Genomic DNA, 22,627 nt, shown 5'->3' on the forward strand with positions numbered 1-22,627 from the left:
GCTAACATCAAAATATATAATACATTAAGACATAAAATTCAGCAATCATCTGAAATACAGCTTAAAATTGGATTACAGAGGTACCTCAGGTTACAGACGCTTCAGGTTACAGACTCCGCTAACCCAGAAATAGTACCTCGGGTTAAGAACTTTGCTTCAGGATGAGAACAGAAATAACAGCGCAGCGGCAGCGGGAGGCCCCATTAGCTAAAGTGGTACCTCAGGTTCAGAATAGTTTCAGGTTAAGAACAAACCCCCAGAACGAATTCAGTTCTTAACCCAAGGTACCACTGTAAAATCAAAATCAAATCAGATGGCTACCCGCAAATTATATCTAACTATAGGGGCTGGGACAAGGGACGTGGGTGGCACTGTGGGTTAAACCACAGAGCCTAGGACTTGCCGATCAGAAGGTCAGCAGTTCGAATCCCCACGACAGGGTGAGTTCCCGTTGCTCGGTCCCTGCTCCTGCCCACCTAGCAGTTCGAAAGCACGTCAAAGTGCAAGTAGATGAATAGGTACCGCTCCAGCGGGAAGGTAAACAGTGTTTCCGTGCGCTGCTCTGGTTCGACCAGAAGTGGCTTAGTCATGCTGGCCACATGACCTGGAAGCTGTACGCTGGCTCCCTGTGCCGCAACCCCAGAGTCAGTCACGACTGGACCCAATGGTCAGGGGTCCCTTTACCTTTACCTTTATAGGGGTTGGGAACCTTAAGTATTCACCAGCATAGTGGACTAGATGGGCCATGGGCCTGATCCAGAAGGCCTTGTCTTATATTCCTATTGGCCTCTTTGGGCTTTGCCCACAACCACCTCAAAAAAATAAATAAAAAAAATTCACAAGCACTTGAGGTGTTGTATGCCAAGGTGTGCCCTACAGGTGGCGGCAAAATCTGATTTGGGCCAAATGTTAATGGAAACCAATCCAAGTCACACATTCCAAAACAATATATGAACCGAAACGTAGCTATCCTTCGAAATCTGGACTTACCCCAAGGTTGCGATGCAATTCTCTGGCCAAATGATGTGTGCACAAAGGTGTGCGTTAGAGGAAAATGTGCGTGTAAATGCGCATATTAGTGAATGTTACATACAAAATTGCATTACATTAGGGTTATGCTTTGCAAAAACATGCCTCTTGGACGAAATTGCATACCAAAAATGTGTAAATTAGGATAAATTCACTCTAAAATGCTGGCAAATGTTCAAGAGCACTTTTTAAAAAATTACAATCTGGTGGGGAAATATGCAGAACTGAATTTATGATTGGAAAAATGAGAAAGAGATTGGCAGGCTGACTCATCCCTTGTCATCCTGACCATATTCCTGGTTCCGGGTTTACCATTCCAACCCATGGCTAACAGCCAAGTAGGGTGAAGGGAGCCAGCGGAGGAAATCAGCTGAGTGTGGCAAGCAAGCTTCTTCCCAGACCAGATGATGTGTCATGCCTCTCCTTTGTGAAACGGGAAGTTTGAGGAAACTCTGGTCTTGCAATTGTGGTCGGCGCACGGAAACCTGAATTCTCACCTCCTGTGCAAAGAAGAACTTGCAGAAAATCCACTCCTAGGGACTTAAGAGCGACAGTTTTGCAAGATTATGATGGAAAGAGCAATGTTATCTATGAAGAAGATGATATATGGAAACCATCTTGATTTGAGGATTGGAAGAACGGAAAATTCACACAGGATTATTATTACTATTGGTGTTTATCGGCTTAAGGAGACTATCAGAAGAGATCATAAAGAAAAAAGAGAAAATATATGAACAAGATGTGAAGTGGAAACAGCAAGATAAGATGGGATAGAATTATGAACTCTGTCTGGACTGATTTGGACTTTAACGCAGCAGCAAGAAGATGATCAGAATTCCCCTTTGGATCTTGAAGTATGGGTCCCCCCAACAAAATTTAAAATTTGGCTTTGTAATTCGGAATTTATATGATGTGATTTAATTTGATGTGATTGGCAAGTTAATAAAATTATTTTTTTAAAAAAAGAAACTCCACTCCTAGTCCTAGACTGCATCGTGAAATCATTTAGCCACTTTACGGTCACATCCACATCATGCATTTAAAGTATTCTAATGCTCCTGCCAACCTAGCAGTTCGAAAGCATGTCCAAGTGCAAGTAGATAAATAGGTACCACTCCAGCGGGAAGGTGAATGGCATTTCCGTGCACTGCTCTGGTTCGCCAGAAGCAGCTTAGTCATGCTGGCCACATGACCTGGAAGCTGTATGCCGGCACCCTCGGCCAGTAAAGCGAGACAGGCGCTGCAACCCCAGAGTCGGCCATGACTGGACCTAACGGTCAGGGGTCCCTTTACCTTTACCTTAATACCAAATGAACAGTCATGGCTTCCACTCAAAATCCTGGGAATTATAGCTGGTTCAGGGTGCTGGGAATTGTAGCTCTACGAAGGAGTCTCAGCACCCTACACTAGGATTCACAGGATTCTTTGGAGGAACTCATTACTGTTGAATGATTTAAGAGGGCTTCACATGTGTTATGTGGATGTGATAGTGGGATAGGGAAGAAATTCCATTCAGTTTGCATTTGAAGGCAAACCCACCAAATTTGCACCACCTGTAATGCAAAAACTGAAACACAGCAATCCTTCAAAATTCACCCTAATATGAATTTTGCAAAACGGTTTTCCAGCCAATAAGTATGTACAGAAATGCATGTGCTAGAGCAGCGGTTCTCAACCTGTGGGTCCCCAGATGTTGTTGGACTACAACTCCCATCATCCTTGAGCTCTGGCCTTGCTAGCTAGGGGTGATGGGAGTTGTAGTCCAACAACATCTGGACACCCACAGGTTGAGAAAGGCTGTGCTAGAGCATGGGTAGGCAAACTAAGGTCCGGGGCTGGATCCAGCCGAATCACCTTCTAAATCCAGCCTGTGGACGGTCCAGGAATCAGTGTGTTTTTACTTGAGTAGAATGTGTCCTTTTATTTAAAATGCATCTCTGGGTTATTTGTGGGGCATAGGAATTCGTTCACCCCCCCCCAAAAAAAATAGTCTGGCTGCCTACAAGGTCTGAGGGACAGTGGACCGGCCCCCTGCTGAAAAAGTTTGCTGACCCCTGTGCTAGAGGAATGCATGGACATAGGTTCATATATGAGTAAAAGTAACATTAAAAAGTATGTTGTGTTAGTGGGAATCGCATTGGGAAAATGTGTGTATCAGGCAAAATTATGTACAGTCGTACCTCTGGTTAAGAACTTAATTAATTCCGGAGGTCCATTCTTAACCTGAAACTGTTCTTAACCTGAGATACCACTTTAGCTAATGGGGCCTCCCACTGCCGCCGTACTGCTGCTGCACGATTTCTGTTCTCATCCTGAAGCAAAATTCTTAACATGAGGTACTATTTCTGGGTTAGCGGAGTCTGTAACCTGAAGCGTCTGTAACCTGAGGAACCACTGTACAAAGATATGTCCATTACAAGAAATTTGCACTGAAACGCTGGTGAATTTTCACGAGGACCTTAAAAATAAACAAAATTGCAAACTGATGTGGAAATATGGAGAACTAAATTTAAGATTGGGAAAATGAGAAACGGAGAGAACCTGAGATTGGCATTTTTTCTTCTCCCAGTCATGGTTTATAGGTGGGGCACAGTGGTCGTGTGAGGGGTCATATCCTCTGCCTGCCTAAATTAGCCCAAATGATGCACCACAGAGCTGAAGCATCACAACCACCCCTCAAAGCTGCTTTTCAGGTTACGCTGAGATTCCTCCCTGCCTTCCACTCATCCTCTTGTCATCTCTCTGGCTAATTATATTTTAATCACCTTGTTCCCAAAAAAACACCTGGAGGGCATTTTACTCCAACATAGTCACCATGATGAACTGCACACGAGTTTGCCAGGTTTCCCAATTGGGTTGCTGAACGCCATCAATATTGCTGGTGCAATCCTTGGACCAGCCATCCCTGGTGGGATGTTTTGGACTCCGACTCCCATCAGCCCTGTCCATTGGCCATGCTAGCAGAGGCTGATGGGAGTTGGAGTCCAGAACACTGGGAAGGCCCAAGGCTGGGTAAAGCTGCCCTATTAGGTTGAGGCAGGGTATATATGGATATGATGGTGCACGTATTTGTGGGTGAGGGAGAGGCGGGAGTCAAGAAGTATGTCTGCTCCCCGTGCATTAGTGAGGAAGCTAAAAGTCTCTCTCTGAGCTCTTGTGCAAGCAAAAATTCAACAGGTGAAGCTGCCAGCCTTGATTTATCCTCAGAAAGGCTTCAGATGGAACAGTGGGAATGTATGTGGACTAAAGGGTTAAAATTTACATTGTGTTATTATCTATTTTTCTCTTTTCTTTTTGTTTCTCTCCCCACCCCACTTTCCTCTTCTCTTTGCTCCTGTTTCTTTTTAGGTTAGATTTTTATCTTTTTATTTTTTTTATAAAAAAATATTCATTTTTCTTTTTCATTCATTACATACATCGCATATTCCTAATATTTACTATGCATTCCTCTCTCCCTCCCCTCCTAGGCTCCCCCCAACTTCCGCTTCTGGTCTGTTTCTCCTTTCACCCGCTTTGCTACCTCCTAAAAGAAAAAACTACTAATAACATATTTATACAATAATACCAAACCTAGAAACATAAAAATAACAATGGATACATCCTATTATTTCTCTGTCTTCCACACATTTTCTAATACTAATAATGTGAATGTTTATTTAAATCCTGCCATCAAGTCTACAGACTTTCTTTGTTTCTGCAAGTATAATATAAATGGTTCCCATTCTTTTTCAAAGTCACTGTTATCTTTTTATCTTAGTTTGTCTGTCATTTTTGCGAGCTCTGCATAGTTCATCAGCTTCTCTGGCCACTGTCCTTTTAGGTTAGATTTTTAAAGCATTTTAAAATGCTGGGAAACCCAGCCTGATGGGTGGAATAATAATAATAATAATAATAATAATAATAATAATAATAATAATAATAATGGTCTATCTATTGTAAAAAGAGACTTGGGTATAAACTTTTCCATATATTTTGATAAGTTATAAATAAAAATTTAAATGTCTTGTCCTCAGAAAAGCTTCACCTGTTGGATTCCTAACTCCTGTGCAGTTGTTGGACACGAAAGCTGGGGGAGGCAGCTATCATAAATGCAATCTCTGTAGTTTTGGTGAGCGGATGGATCCCACCCTGACACCTTGTTATTTGCCGTCCCAGGTTATGCAATGCACTCACTTCTCCCAAGGCGGAGTCTTTAAGGCTTGTGTTTTTATAAAAAGTAGGCTCAGAAAATGCTTATTAATGTGTCTCTGCCCCGCCCAGCCCGGGGATGGGAACTTGCTGCATTTCATGTAAAGAAACTGCAGCGAGGTGACGGATGTTGCGCCAGGGAGATGGGTGGGGACTGGTTTTCATATCCATAAAACTTGGTGAGGAACCAAAAGTTGTGGAAGATTTTGCATCAGGACCGCACGGGGCGTCAGTGACTGGAGAGGCTCTGGGAACCCCTCCAAACCATCTCTCCACTGCCTGTGGAACACACGGTAGGGGCTAGTTCATTTTATTTTTAAAAAAACTATTTGACTTTATTGTGGTTTTGGGGGGGGGGGCTTGGACTTTTTTTGGGGAGGGGCTTTTCCTTCCTCTATCCTAATATTAGAACTTGGGATCATCCAGCAAGAGAGATTTCCTGGCAGATCAGGGGCAGATCAGAACAAGTCCTTCTGGGCACCGGGCGTGAGAAACTGGTGGAACTCCTTGCCACAAGATAGGTGGTGCTTAGGGAGGGAGGAGAAACCCAATTTAGTTAGGATTTTAACGTGTGCCTACTCAATTCTCAGCTCGTACCTCAAGATTTTTATATTTTGATTTTATGTTGTAACCGCCCTGAGATCTGTGGGTATAAGGGTGGTGTACATATTTAATAGATAAAAATAAAAACCCCACTTCCCCAAAAGTTTGCAATGCAGTTCCCCAACCAAAGGATGTTTACGAAAATGCATACATTAGGGAAAAGTGTGCTTAAAAAGGAATATATCAGTGGAACGAAAAGATGAAGATGCATTATATTTGGAGAACTTGCTTGGGAAAAAACCAATGTACGTAAGTCAAAACCGCAAACAAGAATGTGTTTATTAGGAGAAGTTCTCCCTAAAATGCTGTTGAATTTTCATTAGGGGTTTTTTTTTTTTAAAAAAAATAACAATAGTCATAAGTTGCTATAGAAATGTGGAGAAGATGTTTTAAGACTGGGAAAACGAGAAATGGCGAAGGCCAAAATGGGGACAGATTGTTTCATCCCCTACCTAACTGGCAGGGTGGTTGTGAGATAACACGGAGGAGGAGACATCCTGTAGAGCCTGCCTAAAGGCAGGAGCAAAACAAGGTAGCAATTATAGCCCAGGTGATAAAATGAAACCTCCAGGGTTAGGAGCAGTTTACCTCGAAATACCAGCTGCTGAGGAAAATAACAGGTGGAGAGGGCTAGAGCCTGCCTGCCTGCCTTGGTTGCAGGCTTCCTAAAGGCAGCTGAATGATCATTGTAAGTAATCAGGATGTTGGAATAGATGAGGTTTTTTTGGTCTGCTCCAGCAGCAATCTTCATGGGATCTTTATAATCCCCAAGGTAGTCCAGTAGCTTTTTAAAAAAAAGTTTGATACTCTATTTACAACTAGCAAAACTGACGGGAAGAGTTAGAGGAGTATTGAACCAGGAAATGTTTGGAGAATGGAGAATATTTAAGGATTATATAAGATCGTATTGTACCAACCACACCACCTTGGCAGAATTTGAGTGATACTGGTAAACACAACAAATACTGTACCGTTTGTGGAGTAGACGGGAACAATATTAAAGAATATAAAGCTGTATAAACAGTATTTTCTTTTTGTAGTATGAGATTGTAAATTCTTTGTGTATGTGTGTAATTTAAATTAATAATAAAAAAATTTAAAAAAAGTTTGATATTCTAATGCTTATTTCTGGGAATGAAGGGTTAAATTCCCACAGTACCTGCCTGGACCAAAATAAACTTGCAATCTCCACCCACATAGTGGTGGTGGTTGTTTTTTTACTAAACAAACATTTGGCAGGAGAATCTCCTGCCAGCAGAGCGATGCCACGATGATCTTGCTGAACCACTGCCTGCAAGGCACCTGCCAGGTGGGAAGAGGCAAGACACCTTCGTCAGACACAGAGAACAGAGCAAGACAGAGCCTGCAAGGCTTCAGAGCAGCAGGGAGAGGAGTTGGCGACAGAATTCGGAATCAGGCATTGGTCCATCTAGCTCAGTATTGTCTAAACTAACTGGCAACACATCTCCAGGCTGCCAGGCAGGGATTTTCTCCTGCCTTACCTGGAGAAGTCGGGGATTGAACCTGCGACCTTCTGCACGCAAAACAGATGCACTGTCCGTGAGCTGCAGCTCTTCTTAATCAAGTACCCTTTTTGGAGAGGTACAACCCTTGGGATGCAGGTAGTGCTGTGGGATGAAGGTGGCACTGTGGGTTAAACCACAGAGCCTAGGACTTGCCGATCAGAAGGTCGGCGGTTCGAATCCCCGCAACAGGCTGAGCTCCCGTTGCTCGGTCCCTGCTCCTGCCAAACTAGCAGTTCAAAAGCATGTCAAAGTGCAAGTAGATAAATAGGCACCGCTCTGGTGGGAAGGTAAACGGTGTTTCCATGCGCTGCTCTGGTTCGCCAGAAGCGGCTTAGTCATGCTGGCCACATGACCCAGAAGCTGTACGCCGGCTCCCTCGGCCAGTAAAGCGAGATGAGCGCCTCAACCCCAGAGTCGTCTGCGACTGGACCTAATGGTCAGGGGTCCCTTTACCTTTACCTAACCCTTGGTTTGTGGAAGAGAGAGATGGGAGCGCAGCTCTAATCGCTCCCTCTTTGCAGAAGCATAATTCCACCTTGCAAGGTGAAAGATTTGGCAGATACCTAAGCCACTCCCGGAGGGTGCCAAGCATCTCAGTGCACTGAGCGACGCCGATGATGAGAAAGTGAGCAACCACACCCCGGGGCCTGGGTGTCGGCCTTGGGAGTCTGGCTGAGAGCTGCTCCCTCCAGAGACCTTGGCGGAAGCAAACTCCTGCCAAGCTCTCAGCCTGGGAAGATACTGCGACTGGGCGAGATTCCAAAGCCCCACAACCTTGAGAAGCTGAGGGAACATCTCTGCTGACATGGCAACACCTTCACGCCTGCTGTAGCCAGAGGCCTGGATGCCAAGACCAAGACGCAGCTGCGAGTCACTGGCTCAGAGCTCATCCAAGCCAATGGGATCCTTTTTTTTTCTTTCCAAAATTTTTTATTCATTTTATAACACAACTAAACAACACAAACAGAAAACCAAACAAATTCTTGTCTTAATCTTATTTTTTCTAAACATTGTTAGATGAGCTTCCCCAAGTCCCCCCATCTGATTTTCATTTTACCTCATCTTTAGCAGCTTGCATATATCATAATTTTAAACCATTTTTTAAATCACGCTCACTTTTACCATAAAAATTTTCAGATGTTATCACTTACAAATAATACTATTTTAAAATACACTATCTTCTACTTCTAACCCTACAGCCTATATCCACTTCCAAAGCTATTCTAAGATTTAAATATTAACATGTTTTTCAAATATTCTTTAAACTTCTTCCAATCTTCTTCCACCGTCTCTTCTCTCTGGTCTCGGAGTCTCCCAGTCAGTTCGGCAAGTTCCATATAGTCCAAGCCGCTGGGATCCTGCCAAGATCCCCTAAGAGTCTTTATCATGGCTTCTCCCTCCTGCCTGGTAGACTCAACTAGTCTCCCACTCACTCCTCTCAGCGGCCAGACATCCAAATTTTTCAGACCCCAAACTGGGACACATGTCTTCCAGGATGCACTCCCAGAAGAATTTCCAGTGAATGGTGGTCCTCTGACTGCCATAACTGCAAAAGTTGGGTTCATACACCTACCCACTGCAGGCTAGTCCATTAGGGCACATGGGGCAGTGCCCATCCGCTTCACTCAACATCTGCCTGCCTCCTTACTCACAACAACCAAGTCAGGGGGTTACCCTGCCCTGCCAACTTCCTACTCTTCCCTTGGGATTACAGAACATCAATGAAGGACCAGGTGCACAGCCCGGGAGTCATTTTGGACTCACAGCTGTCCATGGAGGCGCAGGTCAATTCTGTGTCCAGGTGTCTACCAGCTGCATCTGGTACTCAGGCTGAGACCCCACCTGCCCGCGGACTGTCTCGCCAGAGTGGTGCATGCTCTGGTTATCTCCCGCTTGGACTACTGCAATGCAGTGGCGTAGCGTGGGTTGTCAGCACCCGAGGCAAGGCAAGTAATTTGCGCCCCCTAACCTGTGGATTTGCGCCCCTAACCCTAACCCCCAGATGTTGCGCCCAGTGCGGCCGGCCCCCTCTGCACCCCCCACGCTACGCCACTGCTGTAATGTGCTCTATGTGGGGCTACCTTTGAAGGTGACCCAGAAACTACAACCAATCCAGAATGTGGCAGCTAGACTGGTGACTGGGAGCAGCCGCTGAGACCATATAACACCTACGCTGTGAAAGACCTACACTGGCTCCCAGTATGTTTCCGAGCACAATTCAAAGTGTTGGCTCTGACCTTTAAAGCCCTAAACGTCCTCAGTCTAGTATACCTAAAGGAGCGTCTCCATCCCCATCGTTCTGCCCGGACACTGAGGTCCAGCGCCGAGGGCCTTCTGGCGGTTCCCTCACTGCGAGAAGCCAAGTCACAGGGAACCAGGCAGAGGGCCTTCTTGGTAGTGGCACCCGCCCTGTGGAACACCCTCCCACCAGATGTCCAAGAGAAAAACAACTACCAGACTTTTAGAAGACATCTGACGGCAGCCCTGTTTAGAGAAGCTTTTAATGTTTAATAGGTTATTGTATTTTAATATTTTGTTGGAAGCCACCCAGAGTGGCTGGAGAAACCCTGCCAGATGGGCGGGGTATAAATAATAAATTATTATTATTATTAATGATAAAAACATAATAAAAAGCATACTGACAGACAGCCTAATGACAACAGAGACGCAGTCGCTCAGCAAACAATGAGAACCACCCTTCCTTCCTTTCCTTGAGGGCAAATAGATGACATCCTTATCACTCATGAAGCCTAAGGACTGAACGAAAGCTGTGCAGACAGGAAGCACGAAGGGGTCATCAAGTCAGGCCACCTTCCTGGAAGGGGAGCACCGAGGAGGGTGGTGTTGCTCAGGTGTAAAGCTGCACACTTTCCTGACCCGCTTAATTTCCTCCTGGGCGAGTGAAGACGGATTCAGACACACAGGCGCCGCTCACCTCTCAGCAGTCAGCGGGTCCTGCGAACTGCCCTCATCGTATCGCCTAAGAGGTGATGCAAGTGCTCTTCCTGAAGTTGTCGGGTTCCTTATGCCTTTGAAGACCAGTTGCCCAGGGCTTCTGGCATCTGGTCGGCCACTGTGAGAACAGGATGCAGGAATAGCTGGGCCATTGGCCTGATCCAGCACCCTCTTCTTATGCTATCATAGGGTTGGTATATTCCCCCCCCCAATAATTTTGATTACTACTTCCCTCCCTCCCTTCAACTGGTATCCCTTATCAATTCCAATCGCGCATTCTAACTCTTTACAACTTGTCTACATTGTAGGAATTGCCGTATTTTTCGCACCATAGGGCGCACCCAGTTTTTAAGGGGGGAAATCAAGGGGGATTTTTTTTTTCCCCAGTCCCAAAGAGCAGCGTACAGGCTGCGCACAACCTCTCCCTGCCGGAGGGGTTGTGCTTGGCTATGGCACAAGCCAAGGCAGTGAGCAGGATGGATCCCGCTCGCTGTTTTGGCTTCCCCTTTAGCCCCGTGCAGCCTCTACTTGCCAGGAGACGCTGCGCAGGGCTAAAGACTCCATAGCCCCGTGCAGCCTCTCCTTGCTGGAGGGGTTGCGTGCAGCTATGGAGCAAGCCAAAGCAGCAAGCGGAATGGATCCCGCTCGCTGTTTTGACTTCCCCTTTAGCCCCGTGCAGCCTCTCTTTGCCGGGAGATGCTGCGCAGGGCTTTCCTGGCTTTACTGGGAGGTGGGGGGATTCCCTCACCTCTCCCAAAAGCCCGCAGAACCGCGCAACCCCTTTAAAGAGATCGCGGCTTCTCCTGGCTTTTCTGGGAGGTGGGAGAAGGGACTGATGCGGCCAGTCAGTCCCTTCTCCCTCCTGTGGAAAAGCCCGCAAGAGCGCACGGAGCTTGTGTGCAGCTTTTGGGGGCTTTTCCCGCCTGCCTCCCCCCTGCATTCGCTCCATAGGACGCACACACATTTTCCCTTGCTTTTTAGGAGGGGAAAAGTGCGTCCTATGGTGCGAAAAATACGGTACTTCAATCCTGCTAGTGTCTTTACATTTTTACAATTGTCATTTATACATACAATAAATTTACTCCATTCCTTCTGGAATTTCTGCTCGCCCTGGTCTCCGATTCTGCAAGTCAGTCTGACCAACTCAGCAAAATCCATCATCTTTGCCTGCCACTCCGCAATAGTAGGCATTCCTTGTGATTTCCATTTTGGGGCCAACAAAGTCCTCGCTGCAGCTGTGGCGTACATAAATAGTCTTTGATCTAACTTCAGAATCTCACATATTGGCATATTTCAAGAGGTCAAAATCCGGACACAAAAAGTTGTTGAGTTTTTTTAGGGCAATCGCCCAATCGCCCCTCTGCCACGCCAGAGAGCCCAAATCACCCGAGCTTGAACCAGAACCACCAGCACACTTTTTTTAAAAAAACAAAACCCAAATTCCAGGACATTTGCTTTAAAATGTAAAATTGCCCCTGGATGGGCATGTAGGACTCCCAAGAGAGGACATGTCCCGGAATTCCCAGACCTATGGCAACCCTATCAGGTATCATTTAGAGCTGGAAGCGGCGGCCGATGTCCATAGAGAATTGTGGGGCAGAATGCAGGGAGCCCAAACCAGAAACTATTTCTAGTTTCGCCTCCATCCTCCTCCCTGCTGAGCTCAACAAGGACAACATTGAGACTGAAGATGCGGATATTGTTATGCTGCCATCTTCCTGCTTTTAGGCTTGTTTATATGGAAACATTTGGAATGATTAAAGATGGATTTTTGCAATTTTGCATTAACCTGCTTTTGAATTTTTTGCTTTGATTGTTTCCTTCTTGCATTATCAACAAGTTATTGTGCACTGGAAATTCTTGGCACTTCTAGATAGGTGTGTTTCTTTTGTGAGACGAGCTCTCCTCAAGCAAGCAATTTCTTTTGCAGTCCCCACAGTTTATCAGCTGCAAATCCGCAGTGTGTATTTCACTCACCCACACATTTAATCCGGATTTACCTTCCCATGGGAAATCCAATAAGTGTGGTTCCATCTGAGGGCTTGCAAATGGGTCACTGAGATATCACGAATGGCTCACTGGCAGCAGGTTTTCTTTCATTTATTGTAGTTTCCCTGGAAAATATAAATCTGGGTTAAGTGGATGGCAGATACAGGGCAGCATTTTGAAGATGATAATCTGTGGATGGCAGAGAGGGACAAATCTGTCAACTATGGACCCTCGTTTTTCCAAACTTAATTCAGTTCTCCCCCTTTCTGCATCAGTTTGCGATTAATATTATTATAATTTCTCATACAAGTGTATCACCATGTCAGGGTGCATTTTTCCTCTGTGGGTTAAACCACAGAGCCTAGGACTTGCCGATCAGAAGGTCAGCAGTTTGAATCCCCGTGACGGGGTGAGCTCCCGTTGCTCGGCCCCTGCTCCTGCCAACCTAGCAGTTCGAAAGCACGTCAAAGTGCAAGTAGATAAATAGGTACCAGTCTGGCGGGAAGGTAAACGGCGTTTCCGTGTGCTGCTCTGGTTCGCCAGGAGCGGCTTAGTCATGCTGGCCACATGACCCGGAAGCTGTACACCGGCTCCCTCAGACAGTAAAGCGAGATGAACACCACAACCCCAGGGTCGGCCACGACTGGACCTAATGGTCAGGGGTCCTTTTACCTTTACCTTTATTCCCCTCATGGAACTACAGTCCCCAGAGTAGTTTAACAACCAGTCTGTCTTCCCAGGAAACTTTGGGAAATGCTGCTCTCGTGAATGGAACAGGGGTCTCATAACAACTTTCAGCACCCTTAACAAATGACACTTCCCAGGATTCCTTGTGAGAAGCCAAGGCTGTTTAAACTGGTGAGATGCTAGAACTCAGCAGGGAGGAGGAGGAGGGTGGAGACAAAGCTAGAACAGGTTGGCCCTGCCTGCCATGCACTCTAGCGCCACCTGTTGATGGGCTCCTTGCAGTCTGCCCAACCAGTCTCAGAGGGAACCAGCTACAACTGGTGCCAACCCAATGGGCCCTCTCTTGACCCAGTAGCTGGTGCTTATAGCCCACAACTAAAATATTCTCCTCCCGTCTCTCCCATTTAGGGGAATTACCATGAAGCTGTTGGTGGGCATTTCCGCCCTAGCTTTCCTGATGCAGGCAGCCACTCCTCTGAAGATCTGCGCGTTCAACATCCAGAGCTTTGGAGACAGCAAACTGTCTAATGAGGGGATCTCGGAAATTATTGTGAAGGTGAGAATGGAGCTTTGCAAGGACAGAATCCCCAACATGAGAGACCCAATACCAGCCCGACTGCAGCAGACAGGTTTGGGAAGAAGGAAAACCTGATCTTCTGGTGGAGCTCTGAGTGATGGGCAGGTAGATTGGCAGGGATTCCTGACTCCCACTTGTGCAAGAATAGCAGCAACAAGATGGCTTCCTCCCCATCCTCCCAAAACAGATTGCTGAAATGAAGGAAGGATGGGGTAACCAGGAATGGATTTTCCTGCAGAAGGACTGTGAGCTCAAAACAAATGATGGTATCAAATTGTAGAATCATGCAGGAATCTCCATGATGGATGGCTATCCAACCTCTGCTTAAAAATCTCCACAACCTCCCTAGGGAGTCCGTTCCACTGTCCACCAGCTCTAATGTTTCCCATACTCACAGTAAGTAAAGGGACCCCTGACCATTAGGTCCAGTCATGGCCGACTCTGGGATTGCGGTGCTCATCTCGCTTTATTGGCCGAGGGAGCCGGCGTACAGCTTCCGGGTCATGTGGCCAGCATGACTAAGCCGCTTCTGGCGAACCAGAGCAGCGCACGGAAATGCTGTTTACCTTCCTGCCAGAGCGGTACCTATTTATCTACTTGCACTTTGACGTGCTTTTGAATTGCTAGGTTGGCAGGAGCAGGGACCGAGCAACGGGACCTCACCCCGTCATAAGGATTCAAACCGCGATCTTCTGATTGGCAAGTCGTAGGCTCTGTGGTTTAACCCACAGCACCACCCTCATCCCCATACTCAGAATAGAATCACTGAATTCATGAACACAACCTGAGGACTCCTCCAGACAACATATTTATTGCTCGTTCCCGGGATGCAGCAGAGCTTTTCTAATGAAATTATTCTTTACACAACTGATCTGGGGAACTTGCTGCCACAAGAAGTGGTGATGGCTGCTGTCTCAGGTGGCTTTAAAAGGGTCCCAGAAGAGAAAGATGAGAAGAGGCCAGTCACTGGGTATTAGTCATGACATTAGTGGGGCTTCCATGTTAGCGACAGTCTACCTCTGAACAGCAGTTGGTGGGGAGCAGCAGCAGAAAAGATGAGTTGTGTTGACCACTGTGGGAAGCCAGAAGTTGGACAAGATGGACCTTCCATCAGATCCAACAGGGCCCTTCTGGCATAGCTGTCAACTTTTCCCTTTTCTTGCGAGGAATCTTATTCAGAATAAGGGAATTTCCCTTAAAGAAAGGGAAACGTTGACAGCTATGCCTTCTGGTCTTCTTACGCACGCATGCTTCTTTCAGATCCTGTCTCGGTACGACATTGCCTTGGTGCAAGAGGTTCGGGATGCCGACCTGAGCGCTGTTAGTGAATTGCTGGAGCGGCTCAACAGGTAACACCACCCTAAGTCTTTGCAGGCAAGTTGGCAGAGCATGGGAGCTCTTCATCTCAGGGCTGTGTGTTCGAGTTCCGCCTTGGGCAAAAGATTCCTGAATTGCAGGAGGTTGGAATAGATGACCCATGGCATCCCTTCCAACTCTATGATTCCACAAAGTCTTTGGGCAGGGCAGGAGAGAGAGAAGGCAGCGATGGATTGTTTCTCAACGGGAGGAGAAGACGAATTAGGGAGAGTGAGCTCGAGGACCAGTTTCCTTTCTCGGGAAATATATGCAGAACAGCCAAGCCCGTGCAATGTCGGTGCTGTTAGGCTTTAAAAAAATAAGCGGCAGGCAAGAGGAGACAACCTCCAGGGTCAGATGTAGAAAGCCACTGAAAGTCAGTGTCTGCAGAACAGCAGCAGGAGAGCGCTGCGGCCTCCTTCCCTTCCGATGGGCTGTCTGGAGGTGCTTGGTTGGCCACTGTGGGGTTCATAGAGTCATCTAGTCCAATCCCCTTTGATGCAGGGATCTCAATTAAAGCATCCATGACAGATGGTGTTATGTACTGAGTTGAATAGGATCCAAAATGCAGCAGTCTGATTGGTCCTAGGACAATAGGACCCAGAATGCAGCAGTCTGATTGGTCCCAGAACAATAGGATTCAGAATGCAGCAGTCTGATTGGTCCTAGGACAATAGGGTCCAGAATGCAGCAGTCTGATTGGTCCCAGAACAATAGGATTCAGAATGCAGCAGTCTGATTGGTCCTAGGACAATAGGGTCCAGAATGCAGCAGTCTGATTGGTCCACAGGAGCCACCCAATCCAGCTCTAGGTGGACGTGAATCCGCAACTTGATTGGCCTACAGGAGAATCCCGGAATTAGCCAATCACGTGGGGCCCATTGTGTAAATAATGTATATAAAGCAGACATTCTGGGGGAACTTCCATTCCTCCTCACCACTATGAGCTGAATAAAGAGCATGAAATCCACTCTCAACTCTGAGTATATTTCAGATGGCCGTCCAAGCTCTGCTTAAAAAGGAATGAGAGTCTACCATCTCCCGAGAGAACCCATTCCGCTGTCAAACAGCTCTTACCATCAGAAAGTTATTCCTGATGTTTAGTCGGGAACAGGAGGTTGGATGAGGCGGGCCCCTGGCCCAATCCAGGATCCTGCTCTTGCTATGAGAGCCATGCAGTGTGCAGGCCAGCTATTCTTCAAGAGGCCTACAGGTGTTCCTACCTGGGCTGCCATTGCTTAGGATGCGACAGCTGGATGGGAAAGGGTTTGGCAGGCGATGTGGGGGTGTGGGGGTGTCTGCCTTGTTTTACAAGCCAACTAATTCAGAGTGCTTAAACTGCTGCTCTGCACACGTCCTTCTCTGCCTTTCCTTGATTGTCCCTCTCCCTCTTCTTGCTCCGCAGTGCCTCTAAGCACAATTACGCCTACGAAATCAGCGAGTCGCTGGGACGTGAGAACTACAGGGAAATGTACCTCTTTCTTTACAGGTACCGGATCAAATCAGTGCTTTGTGGACAAGTACATTCCTACATTTCAAATTGTACTCTCCCATTCACATTTTCTCATCCGAGTACACCCATCTTCAGAACTGCAAAAAAAACCATTATTATTATTATTATTATTATTATTATTAATTGAATGAATGAATGAATGAATTTATATATCGCCTTATACCCAGAGGTCTCAGGCCAGTTCACAGAATAAAATCAAAACATAAAACCACAAAATACAGTGGTACCTCGGACTACAAACTTAATTCATTCTGGAAGTCCATTCTTAAACCAAAGCGTTCTTAAACCGAGGTGCACTTTCCCTACTGAGGCCTCCCGCCACCGGTGCCCTTCTACCTACTTCCAGTTTTGCAGAGTTGGTTACCCGAATCGTTCGTTAACAGGACTGTTTGTAGACCAAGGTATCACTGTACATAATAAGAATAAAAACAACTCAATAGCCCCCCCACAAAAGAAACTTATTTTAAAAGGGCATAGGATGTAAATCAGATCAACCAAAGGCCCAGTTAAAAAATAACGTTTTTGCCTGGCACCTAAAGGTGTATAATGAAGCCGCCAGGCGTACTTCCCTGGGGAGAGCATTCCACAGATGGGGAGCCACTGCAGAGAAGGCCCTGTTCTCGTGTTCCCACCCTCGGGACCTCTCAAGGAGGAGGCACACGAAAGAGGGCCTCAGGTGATCTCAGGGTCCGGGTAGGCTCATATGGGAAGAGGTGGTCCTTGAGGTATTGTGGTCCTGAGCCGTTTAAGCACTCAGAGCATAAAGAAACAGCAGTTACAAACACAAGCATGGGGTAGACAATCTCCCCCTCTATACATCAGGCATATAGAGGACCACAGTTCCATTTGAAGAATGTGTTTGCTGGATAGGTCCAGTTACAGATAGGTAGCCGTGTTGGTCTGCCATAGTCAAAACAAAATAAAAAAATTCCTTCCAGTAGCACCTTAAAGACCAACTAAGTTAGTTCTTGGTATGGGCTTTCGTGTGCATGCACACTTCTTCAGATACCTTTCGAGCTTTCGTGTGCATGCACACTTCTTCAGCTACCGTATCTGAAGAAGTGTGCATGCACACGAAAGCTCATACCAAGAACTAACTTAGTTGGTCTTTAAGGTGCTACTGGAAGGAAATTTTTTTATTTTGCTGGATAGGGTTCACAATAGGGGGCTTTATCGACAATGGGGTGCAGTCTCTTTCCCAGCTTACCTGGTAATCCGACTGGAGTGTTCCTGAATTGTTCCTTTGCTGACTCCGTCTGCCTCTGCTTTCTATCCAGGACAAAGAGCGTCTCTGTTGTGGACAAGTACCAGTACTCAGATAAAAACAATGCCTTCAGCAGACCGCCTTTCATTGTCAAGTTCTCGCCTCTCAACGCCAGTGAGTAAAACAGAAGGGATCCCCCACACACAGACACACCCATTGACTTCATAGGCCCATAGCCCAAACTCCACGTGAGGCCAAGGCTGGACATTTGTAGCTTGGGAGCTCAAAGGGCTAGAGGTTGGCTTACAACTCAGGTGGGCAAAGGGAATCGGGAACAGAAGGTTTGAATGGATGCTCCGGGCAGGCAGAATGGGAAAGAAGCAAAGTGAGGTTCATCATCAGAAGTACAAAAAAAAGTAGCGTCTCCACCCCCATCGCTCCGCCCCGACCCTGAGGTCCAGCTCTGAGGGTCTTCTGGTGGTCCCCTCACTGTGAGGTTACAGGGAACTAGGCAGAGGGCCTTCTCGGTAGTGACACCCTCCCTGTGGAACGCCCTCCCATCAGATGTCAAGGAAATAAACATCTATCTGACTTTTAGAAGACATCTGAAGCCAGCCTTGTGCAGGGAGCTTTTTAAGGTTTGCGGTTTTGTTGTGTTTTTATTATTTTGTGGCAACTCAGTCAGACAGGCAGCATACAAATAATAAATGATGATGATGGGATAGCAAGGGGTTCCAGACTGGCAAATCCTGCTCCTCTAGAAAAGCCTTGAAGTCAGTGGTCTTGCCTATCTGCCTTTGGAGCAGTGGCATTCAGTGATTTTTTTTCCTGGGGGAACAATGCGAGGGTGATTGGGGAGGGGGCTACATGATGCACATGACATCACAAGTCACACATGAATCACACCTCTCTCCCTAAGCTGGGCAGAAGCTTCCTGGGCTTTGGGAAGAGGGTGACAAGGGAAAATTTAGGGGGCTACCCTAGTTCCCCTAATCCACTGACCACACGCCACTGCTCTGGAGAACATTCCTGGCACCTGAGTCCCGCAAGGGAATGAAAGGGCTCCCTGTGCTAACCCTGGTTCTTTTGCAGAAGATGACGAGCTGGTCCTGATTCCCCTCCACACAGCTCCAAATGATGCCGTGGCAGAGATTGATGCCCTCTATGATGTCTACTTGAAGATCATTGACAAGTGGGGGACGGATGTACGTGTTTTTGTTAACAGTTAAGATGCTTTTCATTGAATGTTGTCTGAAAAAAAAGGACTTGTGGCCACAGGCTGAACCACCCTGGTCTGGGGTTTCAGATGAGATACATTCCCAGCTCTGTTTTGGAGATGCGGCCTCGATCCAGTATACCTGAAGGTGCGTCTCCACCCCCGTCGTTTTGCCCGGACACTGAGGTCCAGTGCTGAGGGCCTTCTGGTGGTTCCCTCACTGCGAGAAGCCAAGCTACAGGGAACCAGGCAGAGGGCCTTCTCGGTGGTGGCACCTGCCCTGTGGAATGCCCTCCCACCAGATGTCCAAGAGAAAAACAACTACCAGACTTTTAGAAGACATCTGAAGGCAGCCCTGTTTAGGAAAGCATTTAATGTTTAATAGGTTATTGTTATTATTATTATGCCAGGGATTGAATCAAGGACCTCTGCAAAGCAGATGCTCTACCCCTGAGCCAAGCCCCTTGAACAGGATGTTCTGTTCCACCCACCCCACACCTTGCTGACCACTGTTGGAGACAGGACATTAGACCCACCTTCAGAATATAAGACGGCCCCTGCTGGATCAGGCCAATGGCCCACCTAGCCAAAGCTCTGTTCCCACAGTGGCCCACCAGATGCTTGTGGGGAAGCCTACGGCCAGGATCCGAGTGCAACCGTGCTCTCTCCCCACCTGCAATTCCCATCAGCAAATCTTGTTCCCTTTGTAGAACATGATGTTCCTGGGAGACTTCAACGCTGACTGCAGTTACGTGGGAAAGAACGCCTGGTCCTCCATCCGCCTGCGCACCAGTGAGGTTTTCAAGTGGCTCATCCCAGACTCTGTAGACACCACCGTGGGCAACTCCAACTGCGCCTATGACAGGTGAGGTTGGCCAAGCTGCCAAGTAGGTGATAGATCTTTAGACCCCAGTAGGGCTCTTGACCATCAGGGACGCGGGTGACGCTGTGGGTTAAACCACAGAGCCTAGGACTTGCTGATCAGAAGGTTGGCGGTTCGAATCCCTGCGATGGGGTGAGCTCCCATTGCTCAGTCCCTGTTCCCGCCAACCTAGTAGTTCGAAAGCACGAAGTGCAAGTAGATAAATAGGTACCGCTCCAGCGGGAAGGTAAACGGCGTTTCCGTGCGCTGCTCCGGTTCGCCAGAAGCGGCATAGTCATGCTGGCCACATGACCCGGAAACTGTACGCCGGCTCCCTCGGCCAATAAAGCGAGATGAGCGCCGCAACCCCAGAGTCACCTGTGACTGGACCTAATGGTCAGGGGTCCCTTTACTTTTACAGCTCTTGACCAAGAGCCACAACTGGCCCACTGAGGCTTCTGAGCTGCCACAACAAGCCACCTCTCCTCTTTCTGCTCCTCCTCCTCCTTTCCCACTCTTGGAAGGACACTCAGCATCGAAAGTCGTCAGATGATCTCAGAGCAAGGGATCCAGGGCAGCCTCAGCTCCCCCCCCCCAAAAAAGGAGAGGAGCACTCCATTTCTTTCCTTTTTGGGTCTAGGATTGTCGTGAGCGGTTCAAAGCTGAGGAAGTGGATCGATCCCAAGTCGGCCAAAGTGTTTGACTTCCAGAGCGCCTTCAAGCTGAGCCAAGAGGAGGTAAATCACATTCAGTGTTTAAGCCATTGGTCCAAACAGGGTTTCCTGGGGCTCGCAGTGCATGCTGGGAAAACAATGTGTTCTGGCTTTGGCGACAAGAGATGTTCTGAGCTTCCCTGTTGTTCTCTCCTCCCACGCAGGCTCTGGCCATTAGTGACCATTTCCCGGTGGAGGTGACGCTGAAATCTCACTGAAGCTCCGTGCGACCTCGCAGCCTTGCTTTGACAACCCGTGCCGGAAAAGGAGTTCCGGCCACCCCAGGGTCTTCTCACCCCACAGTTACATGTTCACTCGCAGACATACAAAGCTGCCTCGATGGACCTGTGGTCTATCCAGACCAGTATTGCCTCTTCTGCTTGGTAGTGTCAGCCAGCAGAGGAAACAAGCCCTAAGGCAGGTTGCCAGGAACGGATCAGACAAGGAAAAGTGCTTACCATCTGCTTTCATTCATTATTTACAGAGAGAGGCTTGGAACACAGCCTCTCAGAATAGTGTTGTCCTGAGTGACTCTCCACTCCCTTTTCCTCCCACTTCCTCATTCATCATCTCTTCGACGGGTGGTGCTGAGGGCCTTTCGCTTCTGAGCCCTTTGCTCTCCTACTTTCAAGGCTCGCCATGTTCTGGGAGAAGGGGTTCAGGAATGCTTTCTTAAGACACTGCGTCCGTCAGCTGTTGCCCTCCTGGTGGTTCCTCCTCCTCCTCCTCTCCCATTATTTCCCAGCTTTCCCCCTCATCTGCCTCTGAGCTGTGACCTCCCTCAAACCCCAGTCTTCTTCTTCTCTAGAAGGGTCAGGCTGGTCACTCCTCCTCTGCCCAGTCCCAGACAGGTACTGTAGCTGCTTCCTGAGCTCTTAGGCAAAGGAGAGCCTCTTCCCTTGAGATCTTTGTGGCTCACAGGTGGGAGAACCTGTGGCTCTCCTGATGTTGCTAGACTCCCAGTGCTCACCAGCTCTTAGCCAGCAGAGCCAGTGGATGAAGAGGATGATAACTGGAGTCCAACATTCTCTGCAGGTCCTCCAGATCCTGTTTTTGCTAGAGCTGTTGCTGCCAGGTATTCAACCTGGAACCTTCTGTTCTTCTGCTGACCTACTGACTTATGTGACATTGTCCACCTGTGTTGTATTCCACCTGAGCTGAGCTGGAGGGCACCAAAAGGCCTTCGAGAGATTCAGTGGGTTGCAGTGAGAGGGAGAGGAAACCTGTGGGTCGCCAGACATTGCTTAGGGGGTTAGGGCTGTAGCTCCGTGTCAGAGCATCTGCTTTGCATACAGAAGGTCTCAGGTTTGATCCCTGGTGTCTCCAGATCGGGCTGGGAGAACCTTCTCAGCTGAAATCACAGAGAACTCCTACCAGTTCATGCAGACCATTCTGACCTAGAGAAGTACCTGCCTTAGTAGAAGGCAGATTATCGATCGATGTCCCTTGCTGGACTACAGCGCCCCATCACCTCTGACCACTAGCTAAGCAACATTTGGCAGGCCACAGGCTACTCCCACTTAGCACACCGGATTGGCAAGGCCATTGAGCTCTGGATGACTTTGGGACTAACCTACTCATGTGCTGGTTGTGATAAAAGAGAGGAGGGAACCCTAAGTACACAAGGAGAGTCTGCTGGATCAGACCAATGGCCCCTCTGATCCAGCATCTTCTTCTCCTCACCTTGGCCCACCAGATGCCCCAAGGACGACCTGGGCACAAGAGCCCTCTACCCTCCTGTGGTTTCCAGCAACTGGTATTCAGAAGTACTCCTGCCTCCAGATGTGGAAGCAGAGAAAATTCATCATGGCTACTAACCACTGATCACCTCCTCCTCCATTAATTTGTCCAGTCCACCCACCCAAGTTGGTGTCCATCACTGCCTCCTGTGGGAGTTCCATAGTTTAACTATGTGCTATGTGAAGAAGTACTTTCTTTCAACCGCCCTGACCATGGATGCATGATAATAAATAAAATAAACGAAGCCCAGTCTCCTGTTTTTAAGGCATAATCACCACTTTTGACTCCACAGACCACAGACCCTGTTAAGTAAGTTTAAAATAGTTTACTTACTAAATCCAAAGGTCTGGTATGTGTGTTATTCCACGCAGCAGGAAGGAGATCCAGAGGTGTTGCACAAGCCAGGGCCGGGGGACCTATTAGCCTTCCAGCTGCTTCTGGACTACAACTCCCATCATCCCCATCCAGA

General features: G+C 47.7%; 1 protein-coding gene across 2 annotated transcripts; it reads left to right on the plus strand.

Moving 5' to 3' along the window:
- The first annotated feature begins 5,351 nt into the window (after positions 1-5,351).
- DNASE1L2 (deoxyribonuclease 1 like 2) lies at positions 5,352-22,402 on the plus strand. 2 transcript variants are annotated; one of them, XM_081840014.1, is made up of 9 exons: positions 5,352-5,510; positions 13,386-13,533; positions 14,815-14,903; positions 16,316-16,399; positions 17,701-17,801; positions 18,720-18,832; positions 19,554-19,708; positions 20,346-20,442; positions 20,583-22,402. In XM_081840014.1, exons 2-9 carry the CDS (start codon positions 13,396-13,398, stop codon positions 20,634-20,636), a joined length of 831 nt encoding a protein of 276 aa, XP_081696140.1. In that variant the 5' UTR covers positions 5,352-5,510; positions 13,386-13,395; the 3' UTR covers positions 20,637-22,402. The 2 variants fall into 2 exon arrangements, with proteins under 2 accessions (XP_081696140.1, XP_081696139.1); XM_081840013.1 differs by having other exon boundaries at positions 20,346-22,402.
- Positions 22,403-22,627: the final 225 nt, after the last annotated feature.

The sequence above is a fragment of the Podarcis erhardii genome (assembly GCF_964252035.2).
Source record: "Podarcis erhardii genome assembly, chromosome: 14".
In the NCBI taxonomy this organism is placed as follows: Eukaryota; Metazoa; Chordata; class Lepidosauria; order Squamata; family Lacertidae; genus Podarcis; species Podarcis erhardii.